The sequence below is a fragment of the Amphiura filiformis genome, chromosome 3, assembly GCF_039555335.1.
Source record: "Amphiura filiformis chromosome 3, Afil_fr2py, whole genome shotgun sequence".
Classification (NCBI taxonomy): Eukaryota; Metazoa; Echinodermata; class Ophiuroidea; order Amphilepidida; family Amphiuridae; genus Amphiura; species Amphiura filiformis.
The window spans coordinates 9,999,433-10,026,610 of record NC_092630.1 but is presented as its reverse complement, the minus strand read 5'-3'; the positions used below and the strand labels follow the sequence as shown (position 1 = coordinate 10,026,610).

Here is a 27,178-nt window from a genome sequence, read left to right as displayed (position 1 = left end):
TTGCTGGTGCTACCATACAGTATTTTGAAATCATAAATTTCAAATGTGTATTTAAAATATATCTATTATTTTACACAGTTTCTAATAATTTTATTGAAAATAGATTATTAATGATTAGCGTCACTGCTAATCATGGATTTTTTTTCATTTGTAACATTATAATCCTGCAATATAAGTCCAATTGATTGAAACTTGCACACTTGATTCATTCCTGTTTCCTGAATGTCCTTGAAAGGCTCATATTATACTGCATATTACCCGACATAAAGATGGGTGCCCAGATTTTATTTTCAAATTTTTTTGTTATTTCACTCCAGCAGTTTTGATAATAGAAGCAAAAACATGTATAACAATGCCCCATAGAATAGGGTGGTGGGCACCACTTTTTACCTGTTTATGTTTTTGTTCACAGCATCTAAATAAAACATCTCTCCAACATAACATATTACCAGGATAATGAGAAAAATATGAACTTTCTTCATATATCAAAATCTGGATGAGGCTGTTGATCTGGTCACTCCTTTTCAAACATAGCATTTGTTACTTTGTTTTTACACTCTTTTCTTCAAGTTTTTGTAATTTATAATCAACTGCAAATGGAGATCAAGTGTACAATCAATTCATTTCATTCATTTAGTATATAATTGGTCCAGTGGCATAGCCAGAGGGCAAAGGGGGTCAGCTGTCCCCCTTTTGAGAAGTTTTGACCCCTTTTGCCCCCTGTGGTATGGTGGCCCTGATATTTAAGATTTTTATGCCTTTTTTAATACTTTTTAGCCAATATTTGGCCATTTTCATCATCTTCTGCCCTCCTTGAAAGCTGCCCCCCCCCTCTGAAAAAAGTCCTGGCCATGCCACTGAATTGGTCTAAAACAAATTACTGGAATGTCTGTTGTGCACACTTATCCTGAGCACTCAAACCTGGCTTGGATTGCTCCAAACCTGTTGCCATGACATTTGGTGCACTTCCTGGTACTATTTGAGGTGGCACTGTTACACCTCCAGGTTGTCCAACTGACGTTGACATTATACTCTGACCTGCTTGTATACCACTCAATGAGGTAATCAAGTTCTGTTGCAGGTGTTGTCCACCTGTCGTCACATTAGGCATCATAGTCACATATTGATTTGACACACCTGTTTGGGTAGCTGGAAGCATGACTTGTGATCTCACTGTAGCCGGCGCAGTAGCTTGTGGTAACACAGTGCTAGCTGATCCTTGGGTCGTTGCTTGGGAGGCTTGATTCTGTAACGCGCTCAAGAGAATGCTTGCATTTTGTTGACCTCTCGCTTGCTGGAGAAGTTGAACTACATTTCTGGTTTGAGTTGATAGTAATGTTTGCTGTTGTTGCCCCTGCACAGCCTGGTTTAACAGCGATATATTTTGTATTGCAGTGCTTTGCGTTCCGTGGGTAGGCTGTGATAATGTTACTGTGTTTGGACTACCCACAGAAGCCAACCTTTGCACAGGTGGATTAGATGTGGCAGTCGGCATCATAACAACATTTTGTGTTCCTTGGCCAGTCTGCGACATTGGCCGTACTCCTTGTAGTACAACCCCTTGTGATCCCTGAGATGCGGCAGTCGGAACTGAAGAAGTCGACGGCAAGACGTACACATATGATGGTGGTTTTCCTGGCTGTTGCACCTGTTTAATTTGTTGATTCAAAAGTGCTGCCAGTGGTACTGTAATCATGTTAGGTTTGCCAGGACTACTTCCAACAAGTCTTTGCACTGATGGAACTTGCTTGGTTGGTGACAGCGTAAGTGATATGCTACGCGCTGCTGGAGTTTGAATACTGACGGATGTTGCTGCTGATGTTGGAGCCAAGCCTGGGTTTGTAGGATGTTGATTTACGAGTACTGATGGCTGTTGCGTGGCGACACCTTTTGATGGTGACAATGTCAAAGTTCTTCCTTGCAATTGCGGTGGCTGCTGTAAACGTAGCAACTGCTGTTGTATACTCGCTGACTGAGCTGCTGTTAGCTGTATTTGTCCAGCTGCTGGTTTCTGCTGAACTGGAAGGGTTATTCTGAGTGGAGATGATAATACTTGTCCTGGTTGTGACACTACAGATAGGTTACTTTGCTGCTGTTGCTGTGTTTGCTGGGTGTGAGTAAGTTGGATAGTGCCAGCACCAGCAACACCTGTTTGATGCTGTGCTGTCAGCTGCTGGTGACCTTGTACAGCAGGATTCTTTGTTGGGCTCATCCTAATGATCTGTTGGGCTGGTAGATATGGCTGCTGTATTTGTTTAACCTGTTGCTGCAGAACTTGTGGTTGAGTCATAGTGTTCTGCTGTTGCTGTAACAGTGACTGTTGTTTAACCTGTTGCTGTAGAAATTGCTGTGGTTGAGTATTGGGCTGGATCATAGTGTTCACTGGGTTCGATGTCATCTGTTGCTGTAACAGTGACTGTTGCGTAACCTGGTGCTGTACAACTTGCTGTGGTTGAGTATTGGGCTGGGTCATAGTGTTCACTGGGTTCGATGTCATCTGTTGCTGTAACAGTGACTGTTGCGTAACCTGTTGCTGTACAACTTGCTGTGGTTGAGTATTGGGCTGGGTCATAGTGTTCACTGGGCTCGATGTCACCTGTGCTTGCTGTTGTTGCTGTAACAGTGACTGTTGTAGTAACTGCTGTTGAACTAACTGCTGTTGCTGTTGAACTAACTGCTGTTGCTGGCTATTTGCTTGAATCACTGTCTTCACAGGGCTTGTGGGTAATTTATTTTGCAGAACAGGTTGTTGTTGCTGCAATAATTGGTTTGGAATTGATGTTTTTGTTGGATTTGAGATGGTTTTACTCTGCTGTTGTAGCAGCTGCTGCTGAAGTTGCTGTTGTCGAATGTGGTTGAGAATAACTTGCTGCTGAAGTTGAGGTTTGCCTTGTAGCTGCTTCCACATTTTTGCATCCACAGTGATTGTGTAAGTAGTCTTTGCTACTGGCGGCTGGGTGACACCAGTGGGAGGAACACCGCCACTAGCCACTTGAGAATTTTGGACACTAGGCTGTGCAGCTGCATTGATTCCAGAGGTACTTGCTTGAGGAGCTACTTGCATAGGTGTCCCACTAGTAATGGTTGTTGCTGTTTGAGGCATACCTTGCTGAGCAGTCCCAGCTATACTATTCAAGGTTGCAGGGACTGGCTGATTTGCGCTTACAATTTGAGTTGCTGCTTTATAAGCTGGGGGAGGTATACTTGTGGGCTGACTTTGTCCGACTGCATGAGGTAACTGAACAGTTTGTAATTGTGGATTTCTGGCACCGAGAATTGTTGGTGTTGTCCTTATTGTTTGCCCTACACCAGAAAGAGCATTGATGTTCCCAATTGTTGTAACTGCTTGACCAAGACTTGATATATTGCTACCAGAACTGGTCTTCACCACTTGTTGAAGACCTGTTCCAACAAGACCTTGCATTGCAGCGACATTTCCAATTTGTGATGCCTGAGTAACAGAAGTTGTGACATTGGCTGCTGCTACACTGCCAACAGTTGGAAGTTGTGGAATAGCACTACCGGTTGCACTTAAAGGATGTGGATCACCTGCGATGTCACTTCCTTGTTGAACTTGAGATGTACTAGGCTTACCGGGAGATTTCATGATGCATGTGATACCAGGCACTGCACCTAATCCTTGAGTAGGAGGTGGGGACCCTACTTTGGTAGTACTACCACTAGCAGCCACCTGTCTCTGCTGCTGCTGGCTTTATGCGCACTCATACTAGAGATAGTCTGTGCCAAAGCTGGATTGATCCGTGCTAAATCAGCCAGACTTATATACCGGACACTGTTACCGGTTGACGTCTTTGTAAGTATAGCCGCTGCACCGGTAGGATTCTGTCCTGTTGCTACTGCGGATGGTTGTGAAGTTCTAACTCCCGGCTGCTGTATAATGAAAGCAGCTGGAGATGGTTTAACAGTAGGATTCTGTGATGATGCCCCGCTTGTCACTTGCATCTGAGTGGTAGGCATTCTGACAGAGCCTGGTTGTAACATATTAGTACCAGTGTTCAGTACATTAGATGATTTTAATATAGAATACATAGGGAGGCTTGCTGAAAGACTACCTGGTCCATTACCAAGTGTGACATGAACAGGTTGGCTAGTTGGTTTGGTTTGTTGTATTGAAATTCTTGGCTTCTTGCTTGGTATTCCACCTGTTGGGTTTGCGGTGCTGGTGTCATTATTGGTGCTTCCGCCGTTTGCTGCTGCAACAACTGCGGCTTTAGCAGCTTTCTTTGCCGACTTCAACAGCCGTTTTCTAGCCAACCTGGTCCTTCTTGCTGGGATTTCATGCTCTAAGACACTATCCACGATGGCAATGGTGGAGTCTGGTTCCTCTGGCTTTTTGCCGGGTTCTGGGTTTTCAACAAGTTCTGGCTTTTTGGCGAGTTCTGCCTTCTTGGCGAGTTCTGCTTGAGCAGCTGATGCTATCTTTGGTTTGATGTCTTCCATTTCCTCATCACTTGAATCGCTGTCTGAATCTGATGTGCTCTCTGAATTGCTGCTCTCTGATTCAGATGAGATTTCCTCTTCTGATGCCCAAACATCTTTGATGATCTGAAAGAACACAAAGAATTACAATGTATGCATTATTTTTTATAATCTTTGTGATTCTCCACTAGGCACCTAAAACTACCCCAATTGCTAATTACTCCCCCAAAAGGTTGACAAATAAAAGCCCTGTTCTACGGGTGGATGGACTTGCCAAGTAGGATTGGGAATTTATTTTTCCAGAAGAGGCTAAAATGACCCTAAAAAATCACAGCAAGATGTGTCAAAAGCTATCTCCAAAATTAAGCAAAATATTGATCAACTGGGTCGGTAGAATAGACGTTTTTTCTTGGGAGGGGTGCACCTAGACAAGATAACTTCATATTAAATTATACATATTAAATTTTACACTATTACTCAATACTGCTGTAAACTGGCTGTAGGAAAATAAATCATACTACAAATCATATATACTGCATAAAATGTTGTACAGTATGACGTAATTTTACAATGTCACAATTAAATCAAATATTTTGCACTTTACTACTAATGCCCTTTGTCCAAAATATTTTGAATTTCTATAAGCTAAAGTACATGTAAACCATTTTTAAAATTTTAATTTACAGTTTTACACGTTATGAGCAAAGTTTAAGATGTCATTCGCTACTTGCACGGTTCCGTCATTATGCACTATGTGCGGGGATCGCCTCGAACTGGCAGCATACATGAATGGGAATTGAACTAGTCATAACGTTCTGTGTAAGGTTACATAATTCTTCCTTTCATGTATGCTGCCAGTTCGAGGCTCTCCCGCACATAGTGCATAATGGCGGAACCGTGCAAGTAGCTTAATTGGCATCATGTTCTTCATAATTGCAGAAGATGAAAATTACAAAAAAAGAAATTTTTGGGTTGAAACATTTAGTATGGTCAGTCTTACAACAATCAAGAGGCATTATTATCTTTATTGTGTACTTCTAAAGTGCCTAATTTATATGTATTAGAAATTTAGAATGTAATTTTTCTGTCCTCTGCACATCAATAAATAACACAAACCTTGTTATGATCTGGTGGTTGATGATAAATCACCTCCTTGTTCAATTTCTCCCTAGTTCTTGTTGCTGCTTTAGTCAGTTTGCCCTCCCATGGTTCCAATTCAAACAACAGGACAGCCAGCCTGTCATACAGTTCAATCTCACAACGTTTTCGTCTTACTGGTTTGCTGAGTATTGTCTGGGATGAAACATATTAAAGCAAATTGCAATGTATTATAATGTCATGCCTACATTATACCTCTAAGATATTTAATGCAAATACATATGTGACATGATCAAGGGAAATGAGTCGCATGTCGGCAAATTTCAATGAGAAGTTTTTTACATCATTTTCTTGCAGTTTACAAATACTTTATTTTGATGCAAACCCCATCAGAATCGGACATCTCATTACTGAGTTATGAGCAATTTATCAATGGCTGTAAACAATATAAAACAAAAGAATTTGAACACTGTTTTTGCCAAAATCTTAAAAACGATTATTAGCGACATCCGACTCATTCCCCTTGATCATGTCACATATTTAGAGTAAATTGAGAGCATCAATTTGGCAATTTTTGCATGCATCTTACCATGAAGCAGGCATTCATTTGTAGCCAAGGTTACAAAAACGGTTACTCAACTAGGGAGTTGCATGTACTCTACTCACAAATTAACAATGTCAGATGCAAAATACAATATATCCAAAGGCTACCTTATGTATTTTTGTATTAATATTGTTATTTTATATATTGAGATACTTTGTAATTGCTAATTAAGGGGCACTTACTCCTAATTCCAGAAAAATACAGTTAGCACTAAATTTTTAGGATTAAAAAAATATTATCCTGTTTTGCCAAATAAATTATAGCTCAATCCTTTGGTTGAAACTAACTGATATCATCAAACATTTAGATTGTTCTCTAAAGGATTAGGATTGGGGTGTGTTTTATTTGGTAAAACAGGATATTCTTTTAATCCAAAATAAGTATGTTAATTACCTTTTGTTTCTTCTTCCCTTTTGCTGGAATAATAATTTCTTCCGGCTCTCCTGAGAATTTCTTCACTAATTTTCTCAAATCTTCCACTGAATCGCAGACCAGTTCAAACTCATCTAGCGGTGGCAGAACCTCTTCCCTATCCGGCAACGGGGATGATGGACGTGGTGGACTCCAGCATATTCTCAAGGGAGTTGCAGGAGCTGTAGGTGACGCCAACACTTTTGAATCCATGTGGGAGATTTCTACTTCTTTTTTCTGTTCACCTGATATTGTTCCTTCCACAGATTCCATTTCAGTTTTAATCTGTTGAACACCATCTACTTCTTGTTTACCTGGGTGTTCAGCCTCTATGCCAGATTCAGGTGCATGTTTTTCTTCTTTTTGACTTGTCGCATCAGCTGCAGTTCTTGAAACCTCTTGGGTATTATGCACTTTTGTCTCAACCGCTGAATCATCGCCTACCGAGTTTTGATTTTCAAGAGATGTGATGTCTTTGTTCACTTCAGAAGATGTGCCTTCTGATGAGGATGCTCCTTCTGATGAAGGTTTTACATCTTTTACATCATTGCCAACTGAACTTGACTGCTCTTTCCTTTCAGCAGAACTCTCATCATTATCCTCTCTATGACTACCGGTATCTTTTGCATCATCAGTTTGTTCAGGAACAACATATTTATTGTCGGCAGAGATTTCTTTGTCGTCTACACTCTGCTGTATACAAGTACTTATATCCGACTCTTGAACAATGCTTCTACTGTTACTGTTATTATCATTGCTAGATTGCGATATGCAAGATGAATCCTTATTTCCACTTGGTGATTCTGTTGCACGTGTATTTGCACCATTTTCTGCTTTATTGTCACTTTCATCATTGTCTACACTATCTTTACTCTCCAGTGAATTTTCCTCATCAGCAGCGTCCTTGATTTCACCATTCATATGATCTTCATCGCCTTTCTTGGCTTCTTCTGCTGCTTTGTGTTCGTCTTCTGTGTTTATTCCATGACGTAATACTGGATTGATTTTCTGAAAACAAATACAATATACATTGATTTTTACACTGAAATGCATAATACTAGATTTATTATCAAAACATTTACACATTATTACACAAAACACAATGCAAGAAAGTCAGTCACAATTCAGGTGAGCAGAATGAAAAAAGATATTTAAACAAAATCTTGTTTAATAGAGTCACTGATCTAGAGGATGTTATCAATATTGTCCACCTAATCAGAGGTAGACATAAGGAGTAATAATCAGCTGGCATTTGGGGCATCTGGGAAGGTTTCGAGGTGGTCCAAGGGCAAATCCACTGGCCCAGATTCGACTGTGTTTCTTAACATGTCATAAATTCATAATTATGCCAAAATCCTAACTGGCCCACTGGGCCATCCAGACAGAAAATCTCCTGGCCCGACGAGAAAACTACTGGCCAGGGCCAGCGGGCCAGTGGCTAAATCGACCCCTGCCTAATCTAGATTAATATACACCCTTTTAGGCCATCTTAATTTAAAAGGTTCTCTCCAAGCTCCCGCATCCACAAGCATAGTAAAATTGCCGCTTGATTGAGTAAATTTCTTTCTTTTTTCCACCGTTTTCTTTTTTTTCCAAATCCACCACACAAAAATCTCACAGCTGACATCAAAATAGCCTAAATAGTAAATCTCAATAAAATTCTTTATTGATCACAGTGAAACCTCCTTGACAGATGAAAAGGTGGTCTATTCATGTCAAAAAACAGGCTTTCAACTTAGAAAGGGCTTTGAGACAAACTATTACATTAAGATGACCTATAATAAGATTTTCTGATATCAATGTCAAATTTATGTTCATTGTGGTTACCAAGTTAAATTCATTCAAGTGACAGATCCTTTCTAATATCACACATAAAAACAAATTCCTATAAAAAATCAACCATGGTAATTTGGTATATATTTGTTGCTTACTTTTCTCAATCTGCTTGGTCTTGTTCGAGGTGGTGTTGGAGGTACAGGTATTGGTGGTGCTGTTTCTTCTTTATTGCTTTTTGTTTGGTCTACTTTGCTATCTTGAGGTTCAATTTCTTCAGGTTTTGCTACAACCTAACAAAGAAAAAGAAACAAGAAGGAAAACTCCAATTAACATAGCGAATAGAGAAAAAATAATGTTCCAAGTATTTCAAAACTTGGTTTATACAACATAAGCACAAAGAAAGAGGTGGCATATACCGATGTGAACAAATTAAATGACCACATGGATATCATATGGGTATCCATAACAATACACACAGATGGATCAGCAACTTTCTCAAGCGCCATGTCCAGAGGGTCGTCATCGGTGGCAAACACTCGACCTGGGCTGACGTTGTTTCAGGCATCCCTCAGGGCACGGTGCTTGAGAAAATTACTGATCCATCTGTTTGTATTGTTATGGATACCATATCTTTTGAGTTTAAATAAACTCCTTTGCTGTTCCTCATTTACATAAATGATTTGCCCAACAACCTGCATTTATCTGTTCGTCTATTTGCATCTTGCATCATGAAATTCAAAACAATCTTGACACTGAGAAGACTTAGACACCCTATGTTTTAACATGTCAAAGTGTTTCATCATGTGTCTAACTCTTGGTGACACAATACTGAGTGAAGCTGATGGCCACCCCTATCTGGGCGTATACATCACAAACAAACTCGCCTGGAATAGTCATGTTAACCAAATAACATCCAAAGTTAACCATACTCTCGGGTTCATAAAGTTTATATTCGTGCCCACAATCCACCAAGGAAGCACCTTTAAAAGTCTTGTGAGACCACTGGTAGAATACTCATCTGTCGTATGGAACCCGTACACTACAGATCTTTCCAACAAGATCGAAATGATCCAGAAAAGGTCAGCTCGTTTTGTTTTCAATGACTATAAGTCAGTCTCCAGGAGTTGTCACCAACATGTTGAAATTCCTGAACTGGACATCACTGAGCGACAGATGCAAGGTACATATACTCACCATCCTACAACAAGAACGTTTAGGTCACTTATCCCTGCCAACAGGAAAACTCCTACAGCCCAGCGTCAATCACAACATCTTCATTCAAACGCCTTCACAATAATATCAACCAACAAAGACTGTATGAAATATTCATACTTTCCATGCATAGTTATTGACTGGAACTCACTACCAGAACATATAACCAACATATCTTCCATACCTCAATTCAAAGAAGCCGTAACCAATTACATCCAAGAATCAGCCAAGCAACAACAAGACTGATCAGCAGAATACATGCGCACACACTCCCTGACTGTCTGACTTCAGGAGTGTTGGCCAGTATTCTAACAAAGACAAAGTATCATCCCCCTGAAAGACCTGTTTTTGGACCATGCAACTCTGCAAGACCCTTGATTTTGAATTCTAGCTCTAAACGACACCCAAATTGCTCATTTCTATGATTTTTTTAGGTGAAAGTTATTATTACAATGCAATTGCATCTGTGTATTGAGATGTGGGATAGCATGGCCTAATGGTTAAGGTACTTGCTTTTGCTACATGAGGTTCGGGGTTCAATCCCCTGCGATGGAGAATTACGATTTGCTGGGGTATTTGACTTGGGGAAAAAGTTTTGGAATTTAATTAGCAAAATTTGCAGATTAAAATCAGACTTCCGCTCTCCCCATGGTGCATTTGGAATTGGGTAATTGAACTATGAGAGTACTCTGACCTTCGGAGGGGGCATTAAGCCATCGGTCCTATGTACAGAGAACTATATCCATACACATATGTAGCAGTCAGAGTTAGAGAAGAGTATTAACCCCTGCCTATCCCAATCCATCTTGGTGCTGTTTGGATATTAACAATCTAAGTACAGATTTGAAAGTACCTGTTGGCGCTGATGATTCGCAGAGGGAGTGAAGTCAGTGAACTGATTCTGATATCCACCATAAACAGTGCCATTTGAGACTAGGGGTAGAGCGCTGAGTGCTAAATTTATGTGTGTATGTATGTGTATAGTATACAGTCAATAATAACAACAATATAACAGACAGCTATATTACCTGTGGTTTAGCTTTGACTTTGATCTCTGGCTCTGGGAAGGCAGCTTGACGGTATATCCTGAGATCTGCGCCACAAAACTGAGGGAAGTGAATGTATGCATTGTTGTCTCTGTCGTAACCCAAAACCATTTGTCTCTGATCCTGAATGGGTTGAGCATCTATTGTCTTCTTGATAACTGACTGCGTCTCCTGGGAAAAAATTATGAAATATATAGTTTTATAATTTTGTTGTTGTTATGTACTATTCATGAGTACAAATTACAGGAAAAGATTCCTCTTTTTCCAAATAATAATAAAATTTTAGAGGCATTTCATGAGTTTTTAGGGATGATGGACCTCATAAAATGTCATTATTCTAATATCTTGTTGTAGTACAATTATTCAAATACACATTGTTTGATTTGGTTCAATTGCCCACCTTAAAGTGGAAAGATTGTTGGCCAGCCTGGCCAGGGAGGTAGCCAACATGTTTTTGCGCACTACCAGTAATTTTTTATACTAGGATGGGCAGGCACAACAATGTATAACCTTGTCCTTACATATCAAAATCTTCTTTTACACTGGTCTGGAGTGGACCTTGGGGAGTTTCCTGCCATGCTCTCTGTCACACTGTGGATAAGCTGGTACGTTCAATGGAAACAAATATTTTTTTAAATATGCACAAAAAATTTCCTATAAAATTACACTATTTGGGGTAACAGAATAGAAACAAAGCTTTCTGTTGTAGACACCAAATGTGCAATAAATAGTCAAAACATTAACAATTGGGTTTGGGTGTGCCTCAACCATTATTTACATATTTACTCATGGCAGCTATTACATTCTTGCTACATTGTAATAGTCCAGTTTCAGGACATCTTCTTTGCATTACATACTTACATAGAGATAATCACACAAAGCCTTCATCAACCACACTCGTTGATAGAATGAAAGCTCATGGTAACGTTTATGATCCAACAGAAATCGCTCTCCAAGCACCTCAAAGAATTGTTCTGGAATGCCTAGTAATTTACAAGCCTGTATACAAAACAAACATGACGAAAATTAAGTTTTATATTAATTAGTTAATACAAGAACTACTAATTAGGCTATTCCAGTTTAAATCCTATGGAAGACACAACCTTAATCTTCCACACAAGGAGTGAGAATTTCATACAGAGTTACCTGAATGGGTGAATCCATTTGAAATCTACAAACCCTGTGTGGGAGATTAAGACCATGTCTTCCATAGGGGGTAATGGTATGGAACTGGAACCGCCTTATGGATATTGTTTAACAGTTACTTTTGAAATTACTGGCACTGGAAATTGTTTCCTTTGTTTCCATCTTTTTATCATTTGCTAGACTTCTCCGTAGTCCACTTGCCAATTGTGCATACTCTGGCTATTACATTTAAGCTTAAAACACTGATTCAATTATTTGTGCACAATTGTTAGATTTTCACATCTGATCTTTTTAGTCACCGCACTCCCTCTGTTTGTTAGCTTCCCAAGTGGACTACTGACTTTGACTTGCGGTTAAAATTTTTAACACGGGACTCTATGGAGAACTAAAATTGGTCATGATGTAATGCATCTTTAAATGAATCTGGCTTGTGATTGGTCGCCTAGATCTCGTTATTGTTTAAATCCTCCCGACACGTACCATGACCATTAACTATACATGGGACACAACTATCAATGGAATGTGGCGCTTTTGTGCTGGCGCAAAAGTTGGTGGATGAACGTACGCATCTAGCGCGTATTGTACCACCATGCTTAGTCTTGTGGTTAGATTTGATTGATAAACAAGTATGATTGACAGAGTGTTTTAGAGAACGAAGTCCCGGGGTAAAGTTCTGCTTAAAAATGCAAGTCCATAGTCGATTTTTACTCGGATAATAAACTGGCAGATTCTAAAATTAGAATTGTTCAGTATTGAAGTGCCATTATAGTTATGCCATTATGATATGTTGCATTCAATAAGGCCAAAAAAAAATTGTTTGTTTGTCCTCCACAGCTTTGAAAGAGGACGTGCTGGCGGGCGGATTTTTTTTTATTTTAATTTTTTTTTTCCGGATTTGGCGCATTCCTGGACCTAGCTAGAGCTAAATGCTACAATCATTCATGGTGACTTAAAAAAACCAACATTTTGATTCTTTAATATGCAGTTAAAGTTATAATGGTGTTCATGTCATAGTCTTTTAATGATTTCAAATCCAATGTATTTTGAAGTCACTAAAAATAATAGACTATGACATGAACACAAGTTATAACTTTGCATATTGAAGACACAAAATGTTTTTGTGGGGCTTTTTTAATTTTCAACCATGAAAGATCTTAGTATTTAGATCTAGCTAGGTCCAGAGATACTCCAAATCTGAAAAAAAAATTGAATTTTACTTATTTTTAAAAAAAAAAAAAAAAATTGGTCAGGTCTTAATCTGAGGAGCGGGCGGTGGAGGACAAACAAACAACTTTTTTTTTGTTGGCCTAATATAAGCCTTCATATACTTTACTTTTACTGCCACAAATATAATTATATAAACTTTTTCATAACCATTTTATACTAGTATTTTGATGTAATAAATATCAGTATAATTTCGAATTCAAATGAATGCGTTCATCATGATTAATAACATATTTTTATTTATCAAAAATCGACTATGGCATAGTCTAATCATTTGCTGGAAGAACACCACAAATTAAAGAATATCCTCTCAACAAATGAGTTATTGACTCAACCACACACATACTCAAAAGTACAAATGGTACTTTCCTCTCAAAAACTGAGTTCTATTGACTCGATTTCACACCTACTAAAAAGTACAAATAGTACTTACCTCTCAACAAATGAGTTATTGACACCTTCTCACACCTACTCAAAAGTACTAATGGTAATTTTCTCTCAACAAATGAATTATATGGACTCAATCTCACTCCTACATTCAAAAGTAAAACAGTGCAAATACAAGTTGTATGGACAAAACCCTAACTAATTCTACTTACCTCTTCAACATTGCCATCATCTTCAAGCACTGTATACCAGTAGCGCACCTCCACCCGTAGTTTGGCTTCCCACACCTTGTAAGGCATAGTTGGTTTCCTCTCCAATCTGGACAAAGTGATGATAGAGAATATTAAATTGTTACTCAAAGAACATCGGATGATAACACTTATGAAGTAAATTGTAGCCTACTTCGATTAGGCCATTTTGAAATTAGTATTGGCCTAATCAATGAATATCTATGTTGTGTGCTACAAGATCTGTGACTGATTTATGCACATGCTTGGTGATACTGCAGAAATGTTGGTGCCTGCACTGTCTGTTTGTCACATGTAGTACAGGCATTAGCAATAATGAGATACTTTGAAGGGTGCATAGTTTACATCCCGATCCAAAGTCAGTAGACCCTTTTAATGGGGCATACAGGCGGTGGCAGGTTTTGTGAAAGAAAGCAGGAACATTCTTGAAACTGTTATAAATGGAAAAAATAAGTCACATAATTAGCACTCTAATAATAATTTACCTTGTCCTTTGATATGGGGTACTTAGTAAAGATGTGTAGATTTTCCTGAGTAGTGAACTCTCTTTTGGTGCTGCAAATGCTCTCTCCAGCTCATAATAGGAAACCTCCTCCAAACACAGTGTAGATTGACACATGAACAAGAAGTGTCCTATAAAGGGAATCTGTAGACCAGGAATAACAAATGATAAACATATTTAAAGCCTTAATGTACGCTCTTTTTAAATTTTTAGATTTTTCTTCCAAAATGATAAAATAGTTAATATGCAATTACATGGATCGAATCCATGGGTTCCTACAGTCACCCATGGAAAACAGGGTACTGAAAACCAGTGCACAATGTTCATATGGGCCATGAGTTAGTTTGTTTACATTGCAGTAATTCCTTCAGAATAGTCAATACAGATTCCAAACAGATAAAACTTACCTCACATCAGTTTTAGTTGCCCTTAATAACTCCAAATTGACATGACATTGAATTCTATTTGCTCAATTTCATACCAAAATCAAGGAAAACATGGTTTTGTTATTGCAAAATAACATGGAAATCATGCAGGGTTATATCTGGTCACTCCACTAGGCCACTTGAAGTAATCAATATTGGCACTTGAATGGCGTGACTCATGACTTTCTGCCCATTGTAAGACTGATGTGTTGTAAACTTGATTGCATAATATTAAGATTGATGTCCTTCAGTCCTTTGTATTTGAGTTTTCAATTATGGGAGTACTTCTGTCATTGATGTAAACATTGACAAAAAATGTCAACAAAACATGCTACTGCACAACTCTATGCCTGTGTGTGTGTGTCTGAGGGCCGATCTGAGGGCTGATGACACACATTCGATGGGTGTAATATGCAATCATTATGAAAGTTCTCAGTGCATTTGGAAGTGAAAAACATTGGAAATTTACAAAGAAACAACATCATAAACTTCACCTCTATCACTCGAAATATCTCGCACTTTTTGGATTAGGACGCCGAGTGTGGCCTCAGAGTTGATCTCCTTCGCAGCCAGTTTGGTTAAGTGGAGGGAGCGTAAGCAAACCGGCTTCGTAGGAGACTAAGATTTGCGACCGTTCCAACATATTATCATAATCTGAAAAATTATGATATGTCGGACAGTAAGGGTCAATTTCTAAAATCAAGGTGACCATAATGACCGCAAGGATGGTTTCTTTAATTTTAGATATTAGTGATGGCAAATGATGCAGTCATGAAACTAAAATGAACAGAAGGTACACAATGCTTACAGTTCCCAACTGTTGCTTTCATATCAACCTACTAGTACTAATTATTTGACCTACAGTTTGTAACAGTGACACCAACACCACACTTACCTCCCATAGATAACCCATATATTGGGCCCCATCTACTTCCATCAGTTCTTTCTCCCAGTCAATCAAATCTATGTAGTACTGTTGAATCTCTTCTTTTCTTGTTATAATTTGCTGGCGTTTGCTCTCTCTGTCCATATCCTCTAGGTCTTTGCGTGACGCTGGTGGCCAGAGGGCTGTAGTCAGGCGTGTTTGTGGATGTCCTGCCAGTGAATCTTCGGCGCCCTGAAATCAAATTAGACAAAATGTAGGGTTTAAGAGTAGACAAGGTATTGTTGGTCGAAGCAACCAAAAATAAAATCAATTTTCATTATCTGAATCCATATTGAAAAATAGCACTTTGATGTTTTGCAAAAGTTCATTCTACAAATCATATACTTTGAAAACTTGCTTGATTTCTTGTTGTTAATGAGTTATGTACGTTTTACTAAAGTGTTGTTGTATCACCCTCTTTACAACATAACTCAAGAACCACAGGACCTACAAAAGTATATCTGTGATATTTGAATTCTTCTACATGCTCGCTATGAAATGATCAATGCAATTTTTGCCAAAGCTCACTACCAATCGCAAGATGTTGTGAACCACAAAATCGCAACAGTTTAAAATAGTTGCTAACCTTCAGCTTACATTAGATCAGGAGATAAAAAGTTTGGCTATGTTTCTCTCAATATCATTAGAAGTGCAATATATGGTCTGCTTTTTGCTTTGTCGCTTGCAACAATAATTATTCTTGGCTTGGATTGGGGTATATCTAAATTTATTCCAACTTCCCACTTTTTTTGTATTTATTATTTTTTTCCTTTTAAAAAGTTGGCCTCTGGACCCAGGCCCGCTGTGCCATGTGGTAAATCAGGCCCTGAATGCACTATTTCACATGAGTTTGCATGGAGAACTTTGCTTTGGTAGCATGATGGTGAATTCTATGCAAGGGTGAACGATCTCATTTTTTTAAAGCGATGATATTGCCAAGACGCATTATCAATTTACTGACCTGATGAAGTACGGAGTGAGGCTCCTTCAATTCCATATTTTCCTCTGGAGGTTACATGCAAATACGTTTTCTCTTGTCAATCCCTGCAAAGACAAATAATACATTTGATACCAATTACTAACATGTATTATGAAAATATGATTAAGCTACAATTACATACATACCTCACAATATCATTGTCATGGCTTGAACTTCACGGAGGCTACCAAGGCCATTGCCTGACCCTTTTAGTTTTGGCAGAGGTGACACAGATCTTTGTCAACTTGTCACTTGTTGGCATTGGTGCTCTTCTGTGTCTTTGCCCAGTGGCCTTGAAAATGGGTGCCCCCGACCAAAAAAAAAAAAAAGGTCTGATCATTGTACCAGTCACATCAAGGAACAAATATATCAAATTACGACTTTGACACCTGCTAGGAAAAGAAAATATCTCCATAAAGTTGTTCCAAAACCCGCAGGACATTAGCGATAAGACCACACACCACCCACCCACATGCAATGCATACAAATATTAATTATCATACTAATGATGAACATTACCTTGGTAGCAAACCCAGTTTCTGTTGCAGTGTACATTCCAGCGTTTGAGCGTGCTTGGTCACCCAGTGCTTCATGCCATTGTAGCGATAACAATTCTCCAACATCACACGGAAGTCTGCAACAAACTCAGTGATAGACTGGTATTCACCATCCACAAACTTGAATTGAACTATGGAGTAGACATGCAAGTTTTCTAGACATTAGGCAAAGGAAGTGTACAGTCAGTCTACTCTGAAGTACAAAGTACCGATGCGGACGCACACATTGTGCCGACTTTGAAGGCACGCATACCTGCAGCAGAGCCACAGCACTACGCATTGTTAACGTGTTGTATACGCGCGCATTGTCACTTTGTACTTCAGAGTGGACAAACTGTAGTACCGTAGTCTGAATGTTTATCAAATAGAATCTTGAATCAGTCTAACTTCTTTTATGCAGCCATGATGGGACCATATCAATTTTAACCGGATAAGTGAAAATCCAGATAAGTGAATTCAGAGGTAATTCTGCATTAAATGTCTACAGTGCTTACTGTACGTACATTGGGACAGCAAACAATTACTCAATATGGGGTACATTCACTGAAAGATGGTATTTGAATGCTGTATTCAACATATAGAGATGTCCTTCTACATGATTCAGAGCATGGAATTATTAAGGTGTCGAAGCATTAAAATGTGTTTTCCGGATGTAGATCACACAGCCGGATAAGAGAGATATATATTAGATAACAGATGTTGGACTGTCATACACCCTTCATTAGCTACAGAACACTAACAAAAAACTCGGACACATGGTCTTGCAGTAAAAGAAGAGTAAATCATGACTACATTTAATTTCGTAAATTGAATCTAATACTGGAACTAAAATGTGCAACTTATACTAACTTTGCTATGTTGCATCCAACAACATAATGTCGCACAATTTAGTTCCAGTATTAGATTTAATTTACAAAACAATGTTTTGAACTACTGGATGAATAGTCTACACTATTGACTACATAAACATGTACATCTCAATAAGTTCCTTGCTCTGTGATCATCTCATCCACTTCCAGAAATAACTTTGTCACTATTGATGGAGGCTTTTAATGACATTCCAACTTACTTTTTCTCAACCACATTGGTTGTTTAATCTTGTCATGGTAATCCCACAGACCCAAGGCTTCAACATCCACCGGATCCAAGAAAGGCCAGTTGAATGATTTGCACCGCTCACCCATCATGTCACGTAGTATCCGATAGCCATGATCTAACTCATACGGCAGGTTTGTCAGCGGTATCCATGGGGTTGCTTTTGGTTTTGGTGGTCTCTTCATCAAGCCAGATCTGACGCCTGATTCACTAGAATGCTGTGAGTCTAGACTAGCTATTGTGTCTGTATCATCTGAAATCTGTTCAATAGAGAGGTAAATGACATGTTATTGCCAGGAAGATAAGGCAAATTTCATTCCAAGATAGCACAATTTGTATTTCTTACATGGGAAACAAACATTTTTTCCAAAATTTCCGTCCAAATCCCAAATTTTTTCCTGGATTCCTCATTTTTCCTGGTCTGGTTTTACACAAGTCATCTCAACCACTTGCCATACATTTGAAATCTATTCAATTTTTATTTGAGTTACTGTACTAACTATATCTAGCCTTTTTTTTACCTATTTCTTCAAAAAGATGAATTCAGTCAATGAGTATTGCTCATTTGAACTGCCAATCCATGTCATACATTTAAATATTATCAATGAAATCTCTTTCCACTGATCAGGGTGTACATGTATGATAATTCTCTTTTGGACAACCCGGGTCATTTATTTTCAACTTCGTAGAGATCTGTAAATGTCTTGCTAATGCTAATACTATAATTGATTATGACAAAGACGAATTTTATGTATCAAAAAAAGTGAAAAAAAGAAGAAGAATTTTATGTATCAAAAAAAGTGAAGAAATGAAAAATGAAAAAATGAAAAATTAAGAAAGTACAGTACCCAAACCCAAAGCCCTGATAAACACACACACATAAAACATGCCCATTGCCAATTTCATTTAAAATTGCAATATTGATAAAAGATTACATTGATAATAACTAATATTGATAACAGGCAAATATGCAATTTTTAAATGAATATCTAGGAAGTGACTGGAAAATGACCCCTGGACACTACTGGTCAGCTTTTCTGATTGGTTTGCCAATTATGACTAGGCTTAAAACCATCTATGGTCAAACTTGCATTTGTAGATGATCTTATGAAATACCCTCCTTGATTGGTTCAAAATTGGACACAATATTCATTTTGGCCAATCGGCAGGTAGTTCTCATGGGGTTAAATGTTCAATCTGTAAACTCAATTACCTTGGAATGGTTGTGTTGAGAGAAACTTGTCACTACATCTACATCCATTGCAGTTTCTATCTCAATCCCACCTGTTACACTCAGTGAGTCTCTACTATCTGTGGTTTCACTTCCATCAAAATACATGGTCCTGATCAGCGGATGTGCTTCTTTAGAGGCGAGGTGCTGAAGTCATCAACATCCATGGAAGATTCATCTTCATCTAAATCTCCTTGGATCGATGAATTGGATTGTTTCACGATGTCCGATACATCCTGCTCAATATTCTCCCTTCCAGCAAATTGACCCTGATTGCTGGAGCTGTTGCAAAATGCATTATCAACTAAGACATGAGACTGGTCATGATGAACATCAAGTTGAGATTCTGACTGAATTGTATCTGTTTGGAGGTCACTCATTTCTCCATTTACAGCTTGCATTCTTTCATTCGATGACATGATATCATCAGCCATTTCTGAGACTTCACCCTTGCTCACATGGTTCTGAATACTACTTTCTGTTCTTATAGGGGTGTATTGCTTTTCACTGGTTATCTCGTTTGAAGATTCCGAATCTGGCACTTTGCCAAGATTCACTGGGTTTGCTGTTGTCATAAAACTGTCTTCCATATTTGTGACTGTCCCATATTTATACTTCAATAGAGGTTTTGGAATGTTGTACTCTTGTACATGACCTCAGACGCTGTATCTAGAGTTTAGAAAGCAAGCAAAACAAATGTGTTAAATCATTTAGAAACACAGACTTCTGTGGTCTTCAAATGGTTCTTCACCTTTTGGGTACTACTAGACTTGTTCCTTTTTAAAAAGGGTGTTAATCTATTTAATACATGAGGAACTGTTTTAACATAAGGCTCGTACATAAATGGTAACCGGTGACAAATTTCACCGACCATCCATGATTTGGATTTTACACCTTCGGATCACCAACTGAGCTAATCTAGCATTTTAGATTGGTGTGCGTGGGTCAAATGTTTGACCTCAAAGGGTGGGGGGGTTTCGCCTACACCCGTTTCGCCTACATAAGTTTTTGGGCAATTATGACAAGGGATTTCATAAATGACGCCGGTTTTGTCGTCCATGTCTACCTTGTCCTTCGGATGTACTAAGAGCCGTCTTAAACTAGTATGTGGATTAATAGAAGACGCGATGTTGTGGGTGCGTAAAATTCGCTGCACACGTTCAGTTACCCCCTCAATATAAGGGAGCGTAACATTTGCCCTAGTTTTGTCCTCAACTGTTTTTCTTAGGTTGTTCTTTTTCCTTTTTAACCTTATCAATGGCCCAATTAGGGTAGCCACATGTGTTAAGGGCTTTCTTTATGTGGTCTTGTTCTATTTTCTTGTCCTCCTGTTCTGTTACAATTTTATCTTTTCTGTCCAATCACAACCCCTAGTTTATGATGTAATGGGTGGGCGGAATTGAAATTCAGATACTGATCTGTGTGCGTCGCTTTTCTATATACCAGAAGTTTGACACTACCACCTGGTTTACGCACTATGAGCGTGTCCAAAAATGGTATTGATCCGCTTTCCTCCGTTTCATAAGTGAATTTTAGGTTGCCCGTATCATCCACTTTATTCAGATGCTCAGTTAACTGATGTTCAGTGTCTTTCTTGACGATTTCTAAAATATCATCAACATATCTTTTGAACAGTCTCGGTTTACAATTAAGGGGAGCCGTTACTAACGCTATCTGTTCTAAGTGTTCCATGACAATGTTAGCAATAATCAGGGAAACTGGGCTGGCCATAGCCGCTCCAAATTTTTGGCTGTATAACTGACCCCGATATGTCATATACGTGGTTGTCAGAATGAACTCAAGCAAATTCATGTCATCATCAACTGAGAGACTTCCAACTGAGTCACGTCTATGACCAATTGATCTTGAGGGCGTCATCATCTTCCGATGACGTTATACCATCCAACAAGGGATCAATTGGCATATACAATTGAGAAAGGCAACAGACAGGATTGCCGAAACTGTATGGAAAACGTGAGTTTTTTCTTGGAATTTTTACTATGAAAACTTTGAAATCTGATAACTGTATTCCTGATAAATCTCTTCAATAACCTTGAAATACTCGTAATAAATGGCACATTTTGTATAGCACTTTCACGTTCACCAAGTAACATAAACAAGCTGTTGTACCAAAGTGTCCAAACTGACCTCATGTTGACCTCAGATGACATTTTGTGAACTATTTTTGTACCAAGTTTCATGAAAATGCAACAATCTTAGGTAATTTGGCTCCTGATGACCTTGGAAAATAATTAGCACTTTTAATTCAGGCCTGTGAACAGCCTTTGAAAAAGACTGAAACACTATGCAGGTGAGCCATTTGGTGGGCTTGGACCTTTGAGAGGTGCTAAAAATCTCATTTTAGGTAAGAATAGAATAGTAGTCCTTATTTATGCGTTGTGAATACCATGCTATTTTTTTTTCATGCAAAACTTGATTAAGCCCAAGTTTCATATTCCCACATTTCAAATCTTTAGTTTTGGTTTCTCTTTTGTTCAGAAACCAAAAATCAAGGGATTAAAAAGTAGAGCAGATCTGGTCTGCAATCATAACACTATTATGCTGGGAGGACACAGTATAGGGTATATAACCAGAAGTATACAATAGCCTATTGTGCTAACATAATTATTATCATGATTGATATCGAAATCTATCCCATGGACGACAGTTGATGCTCTCTGTCGAAGGTGGCATATTACCAGGGTCTTAGCTAGCCACCCGTCAGGCCGTCATTCTAGACGGGGAGTTTGCTCCTGGGACGGGCAAAATTAATGCCTTTGACAGGTGTTATATTATAAAATGTATGTTTTGAGAAGCTCATTGACCTTTTTAGTAGACCCAATTTGTAGAACAAGGCCATATCAGCACCTATTTGAACTCTTTGAACCCCCAATGGGCTATTGAGGTCTGGTAAATATTTTAAAGGTCAAATTAGGACAGGTAATTTTATTCAAATGACGGGCAACCCTCAATTTCTAGCTAAGACCCTGCATATTACACTCACGAGTTCTAGGCATAGAAATCATATACAGGGTGTCCCAGAATGATTTGTACCGTGTTTGCAAAAATAACTAAAATTAGAAGACGGGCAGTGTGTCTATTTTTGATATCAGCATTATAATGTTGGACATGTCTCCTACTTATTCTGTTAATTTCAGCACGCTACCTTCATTTGTTTTGGCGTGGCATGCAATAATGTAAAATCAATGAAAAGCGACTCGCATACCTTTGAAAAATGGCACGATACGATTAAATGAAGAGCGTGGGATGTTTGGCACAGCATTTCGACGACGACTACTGTTGGGGTTGCGCCTTAAAGCTTGCCGGACAGCTGCAATGTTCGCTCTAGTTCTTACAGTCTTACAGTACCTGAAGCTTCACTCTGCCGATTCCTGACAGTTCCGTGCTCGTCAAACTTCTTTACGTTATACACTATCGTCTATAATGAATCTTCTTTGCGTCTCAACAGCTGCCGGTTTGCCAGTAGGTTTTTGAAAGAAATCCACGCTGCTGTACAGTAAATTAAGGAGCCGTCTTTTCTGTACCACAAACAGTTCGATCTCTGCAAGCATTTCAAATGACATGGACCACAATAACTATATTTAAAACTACCGCCAAAGAGAGAATGGGATTAGGCCACAAATCCTTAATTCCATATAATGATTGATTAAATAACGTCATAAATAATAGATGGATTTCGCTATTTAGTGGAAATATGAACAGGGCACAACTAAAATACCTGCATAACTTTTTCCAAATAACTTTGTGCTGAAGCGGTTAGTAATGTTACAGATTTTCAAAATAGGTTGCGTTGTCAAAACTTAGAATTCACCATTTTACGCAATCTTCTATAACTTCTACTAAAACGTCCAATTTTTAAAATCTAAAAAATCTGAGAAAGCTAAATATATGTAGAACTTAAAATGCAAAACAATATGACCATTCAACATGCCCTTCATACCTAAAAAATTCCATCTTTCCCGGTACAGATCATTCTGGGACACCCTGTACATGCGCGTATATTGAAGGATGGGGTGGGGGCTTTGTTTGTTTGTATGAAACATAAACGATGCATGGAGATGATTCGATTATGAATTAGTTTATTATCCCCGGGAAGCACAACCCATACCTCTTTAAGAGAGGGCCTCCCTATATTACCACCTCCTCCCTAAGTTACTCCTTATCCCCCCTCCTCCTCCCCTACATTCGATATCTTCATCGCGAGCTCTCCTCCCCCTTCTCTTTCACTTCCAATCAGTGACCGAAATAAGGAAAATATGGAGGTTGTCCCGAGGACAACTAAAGCATAAATTCTGCTTATCCTCAAAACATTTTGGTTGTCCCCAAAATGTGTCCTATATTTAAGAGGTAAAATATAGTGGTTGTCCAGAGGATAAGTACATACCTCAATATGGTTGTCCCCAGTGATTTTTGGACAAGAGGACAAGAGGATAAGTGCTTATTTCGAATACTGCTTCCAATGCTATCTCCCATCTGTTTCTCTTTCTCCCGGCCCATACCCCCCTTACCCTCCCCCCCCACACCACACACATTGAGTTTTGCAATGTGACAGGTGTGCTGTAAATCGCACGCCTGGATAACCCGAGGTGTGCTTTTAGGTGTGCTGCAAATCGCACACCTAAATAAACCAAGGTGTGCTTTTTTCAAAACTGGTGTATGACTATGATTTCATTTTCAGCTAAAACTTAGCAAAATTTTGTGACAACATACATGTCCTTTTTTAACTGGCCATGGTTAAGCTCTGGGGTAATGAATGGTGTATACTGCATAGATGTCCCTGGACTTTGGACTTATTGCTAGTGTCATTTGTAATTAATTATTTCTTTTTTTAAGGTTTTTTTTGTTTTGGATTTAGAATGTCCCTAGAATGTCCCTGGAACTTTAGAATGTCCCTGGATTTTTTTTATAAATTAAAAAAAAAAAAAATTACAAAAGATTTAAAAATTATAAATTCTTGTTTAAAATGGGCAAATTTGTAACTTATGTTCACATAATAATCTATGAATGATTTTAAAATGCATTTGTTTTGTATGCTTCTTTACTTCACAAATAGGTTGTAATGTGAACATCAATTAATATAAATTTGCCTATTTTGAACATGAATTTATAATTTTTTTAAATCTTTTTGTAATTTTTTTTTTTTAATTTTAAAATATTTCAGGGACATTCTTAAGTTCCAAAATCCAAAAAAAAAACTTAAAAAAAAAAAAAAAAAAAAAAAAAAACCATTTAAAACTCAATCCCTGCACACAATCTCTTCTCCCCTCTATCTTCTACTTTTTGCAGTAAAAATTGCTTCAGTAAAAGTCATTAGGTTATTAGAGGTCGTATAATGGCCTTCCATCGATTCTGGTACATGGGATTAAGGACATGAATTGATTTTGTTTATAGCACCTATACAATTACAATAGTGGCCCTTTTGTAATGTCGAATGCAAATATTTCGATGGTCTATATTTTTCACAGGTGAAATAGCCTAGGCTTATTCGATTTTGTAAACCACGCCTTTCAATGTAGATTACCATGCTCGATTTCTCTCCTCGTGAATATTGCACTGCGAAATTTAAACATTTCTTTTGTATACTTAGAGTAGGTAACTTCGAACCAAATAATTTTTTTCTTCACACCACTTATAAGAAACTGAAACCAAAACCGAAACTGACTGACACAAATGTTCACTTTTTAACAAAAGGTAGAAAGAATGAGTTCGATATCTTATGATTCAAGTGGTTAGGCAGGATAATAGGAAACCATATGACCAAAACCAAAACCAAAACTAAAACTAAACATTTGAAATGAGGCATTACCCCGGGGCATTACTTTGGCAGAATTAAGATCAGTACAGTACTCAAATCTTAGACCATCTATACTGATATTTTGCAACAGATTGAGAAAAGATTTGAGTTTGTTTTATTGTGATGAATAAAAATTTGCAATTTTTCTAATGAACAGGGATAGGAGGGTACTTACATTTTGTTTGCATCCACCACCCCTACATCTAACACAAATCTGCTGAAATCATCAGCAGGGCATCATGTTGCATGAGAGTCTGACATTTTGAATGTTTTATGAAATTTTTGTTTATTACCTCTCAATTTTCATACATGAAAATTTAAATACTGTAATTGACTTTGATTGAAAATATAAGTTTTGGCCAAAATGAAAAAGACAAAGTAATTCCGAATTCCGATGGGTGACGGGAAACTTTCATTAGCTACAGTACAGGTAAATTAAGTAATTCTTGACCAAGATCGAAAACTATGAACGCTAACTCAATGGCTCCGCGAAAAACAAATGTGCACATAGCGTGGTACAGAAGAAAGCATACACATGCCTTACATTGCGTACACGCGTAACAGTACATGTACGGTGTATGCTACATGGACGCAACACACATGTTCCAGTTTGGCCAATATACTTTTAAAATTTACCTGTAGTAATGTGTGTTACGGTACGTATTATTAGCGAACATTTACCAACTAAGGTCAGTCTATACTCAGACGCTTTTGGAGGGGAAAAGGGCACGCTCATCAGTATGACGTAAACATGCAAATACGACATCAATTTTGAGACTTACAGTGTGATCAGATCATCATCATGTGTGCGATTCACTTTTTTACCTTAAATAATCACCTTTCTAAATAAAACAATTTCCATGTGAAATATCCTACTTGAAAATTTGATGATCATCCCTATCATAGATGCTACTTCATCATGTATCACTGTGACATGTGTATTGACCACCACCAATAGTTAAAAAAATAAGAAACTTAATTTTTTTTTTCAAAATTCACAGAGGGAGTTGTTTTTTACTTTTTATCATGTTTATCAAGCTTTTTCAGCAACAAACTAAATCATCAGTACAAACACAATAAATTTAGGTGTATTAAAAAAGTAAAAGAGGTGTATTCCCAGCGATCGTGCCTGTCGAATTCGGCACGACAGGTCCGTCTACTGCTACAGAAGTAAACAGCTGATTTTCAGCTGAATTCAACAAATGCGAGATACAGCGCTCCCATGTAATTTCTACATTCGTGAGACAATACAAATATAAATCATAGTTTACACCTAGAGAAACATCCACAAAGGACTTCTTTTATTGTATACAACATGCGGAAAGTTTCCTCCGCATATTTTTGTATTCAATCACTTACAAAATGTAAACACAATTTGTTGTTTTCTTGTTCAAATTACCTACCAAACTCGCTCACAAAAGCCATCGAAAATTGTTTGATCAATTTGTTCTTCACAAGGCTTCTAAGCTCCTTGATCGTCACCAAATCTCGTAGTCTTATTTTCAGCACCCATCGTAAAAAAATAACTCCTGAATTCTAAAAAAAGTTCTTTGTATATCTAAATCAAGTATTTTTAGAAAATAAACGTTTTTTTGAATATTATTATGAGTATATTTGTGGAAAAGATAATGATTTTATTAAAATCGTGTTAGGCCAAATAAAAAAATAAACATGTTTCACGTCCCCTCCCGCTTCCTTTTTTGAGGTTTCTTCAATTATTTTTTTATTTTTTGAAATTCAGTTATAACATTTCATAAAATATGTCTAGGAAGTGGAGATGCTTTCTATAGGCTTGATAATATACAAGAAACACTTTTGGAAGGTTTTGAGATAATTAAAGGGGGCCTACCTCTCAGAACATCAAATAAAAAGAGGCCTCCTCCTTTTTTCAGGCATTATTGTGTACGCTAAAACAGCTCTAATTATGGGTATTTACACCAATTTTGCGATAAAAAATTAAAAAATAAAAAGCCCCCTCCTCCTCCTTTTTTTCAAAAATCCGGACGTGAAACATGTTTTTTATTTTACCTGGCCTTATATTTTTATCGCCTCAAAAT

General features: G+C 37.9%; 2 protein-coding genes across 2 annotated transcripts; both read right to left on the bottom strand.

Moving 5' to 3' along the window:
• Positions 1-284: 284 nt before the first annotated feature.
• On the bottom strand, positions 285-26,571 carry LOC140147061 (uncharacterized). Its single transcript, XM_072168833.1, is given in 15 exon segments — positions 285-3,667; positions 3,670-4,566; positions 5,557-5,733; positions 6,536-7,561; positions 8,485-8,619; positions 10,570-10,758; positions 11,449-11,586; positions 13,557-13,662; positions 14,078-14,238; positions 15,415-15,636; positions 16,471-16,522; positions 16,943-17,111; positions 18,050-18,335; positions 19,289-19,975; positions 26,525-26,571. Coding segments are annotated over 14 exon segments (6,474 nt in total). The 5' UTR covers positions 19,415-19,975; positions 26,525-26,571; the 3' UTR covers positions 285-877.
• LOC140147060 (uncharacterized) lies at positions 20,651-21,184 on the bottom strand. Its single transcript, XM_072168832.1, has one exon. The coding sequence runs from the start codon at positions 21,182-21,184 to the stop codon at positions 20,651-20,653; it is 534 nt and encodes a 177-aa protein (XP_072024933.1).
• Positions 26,572-27,178: the final 607 nt, after the last annotated feature.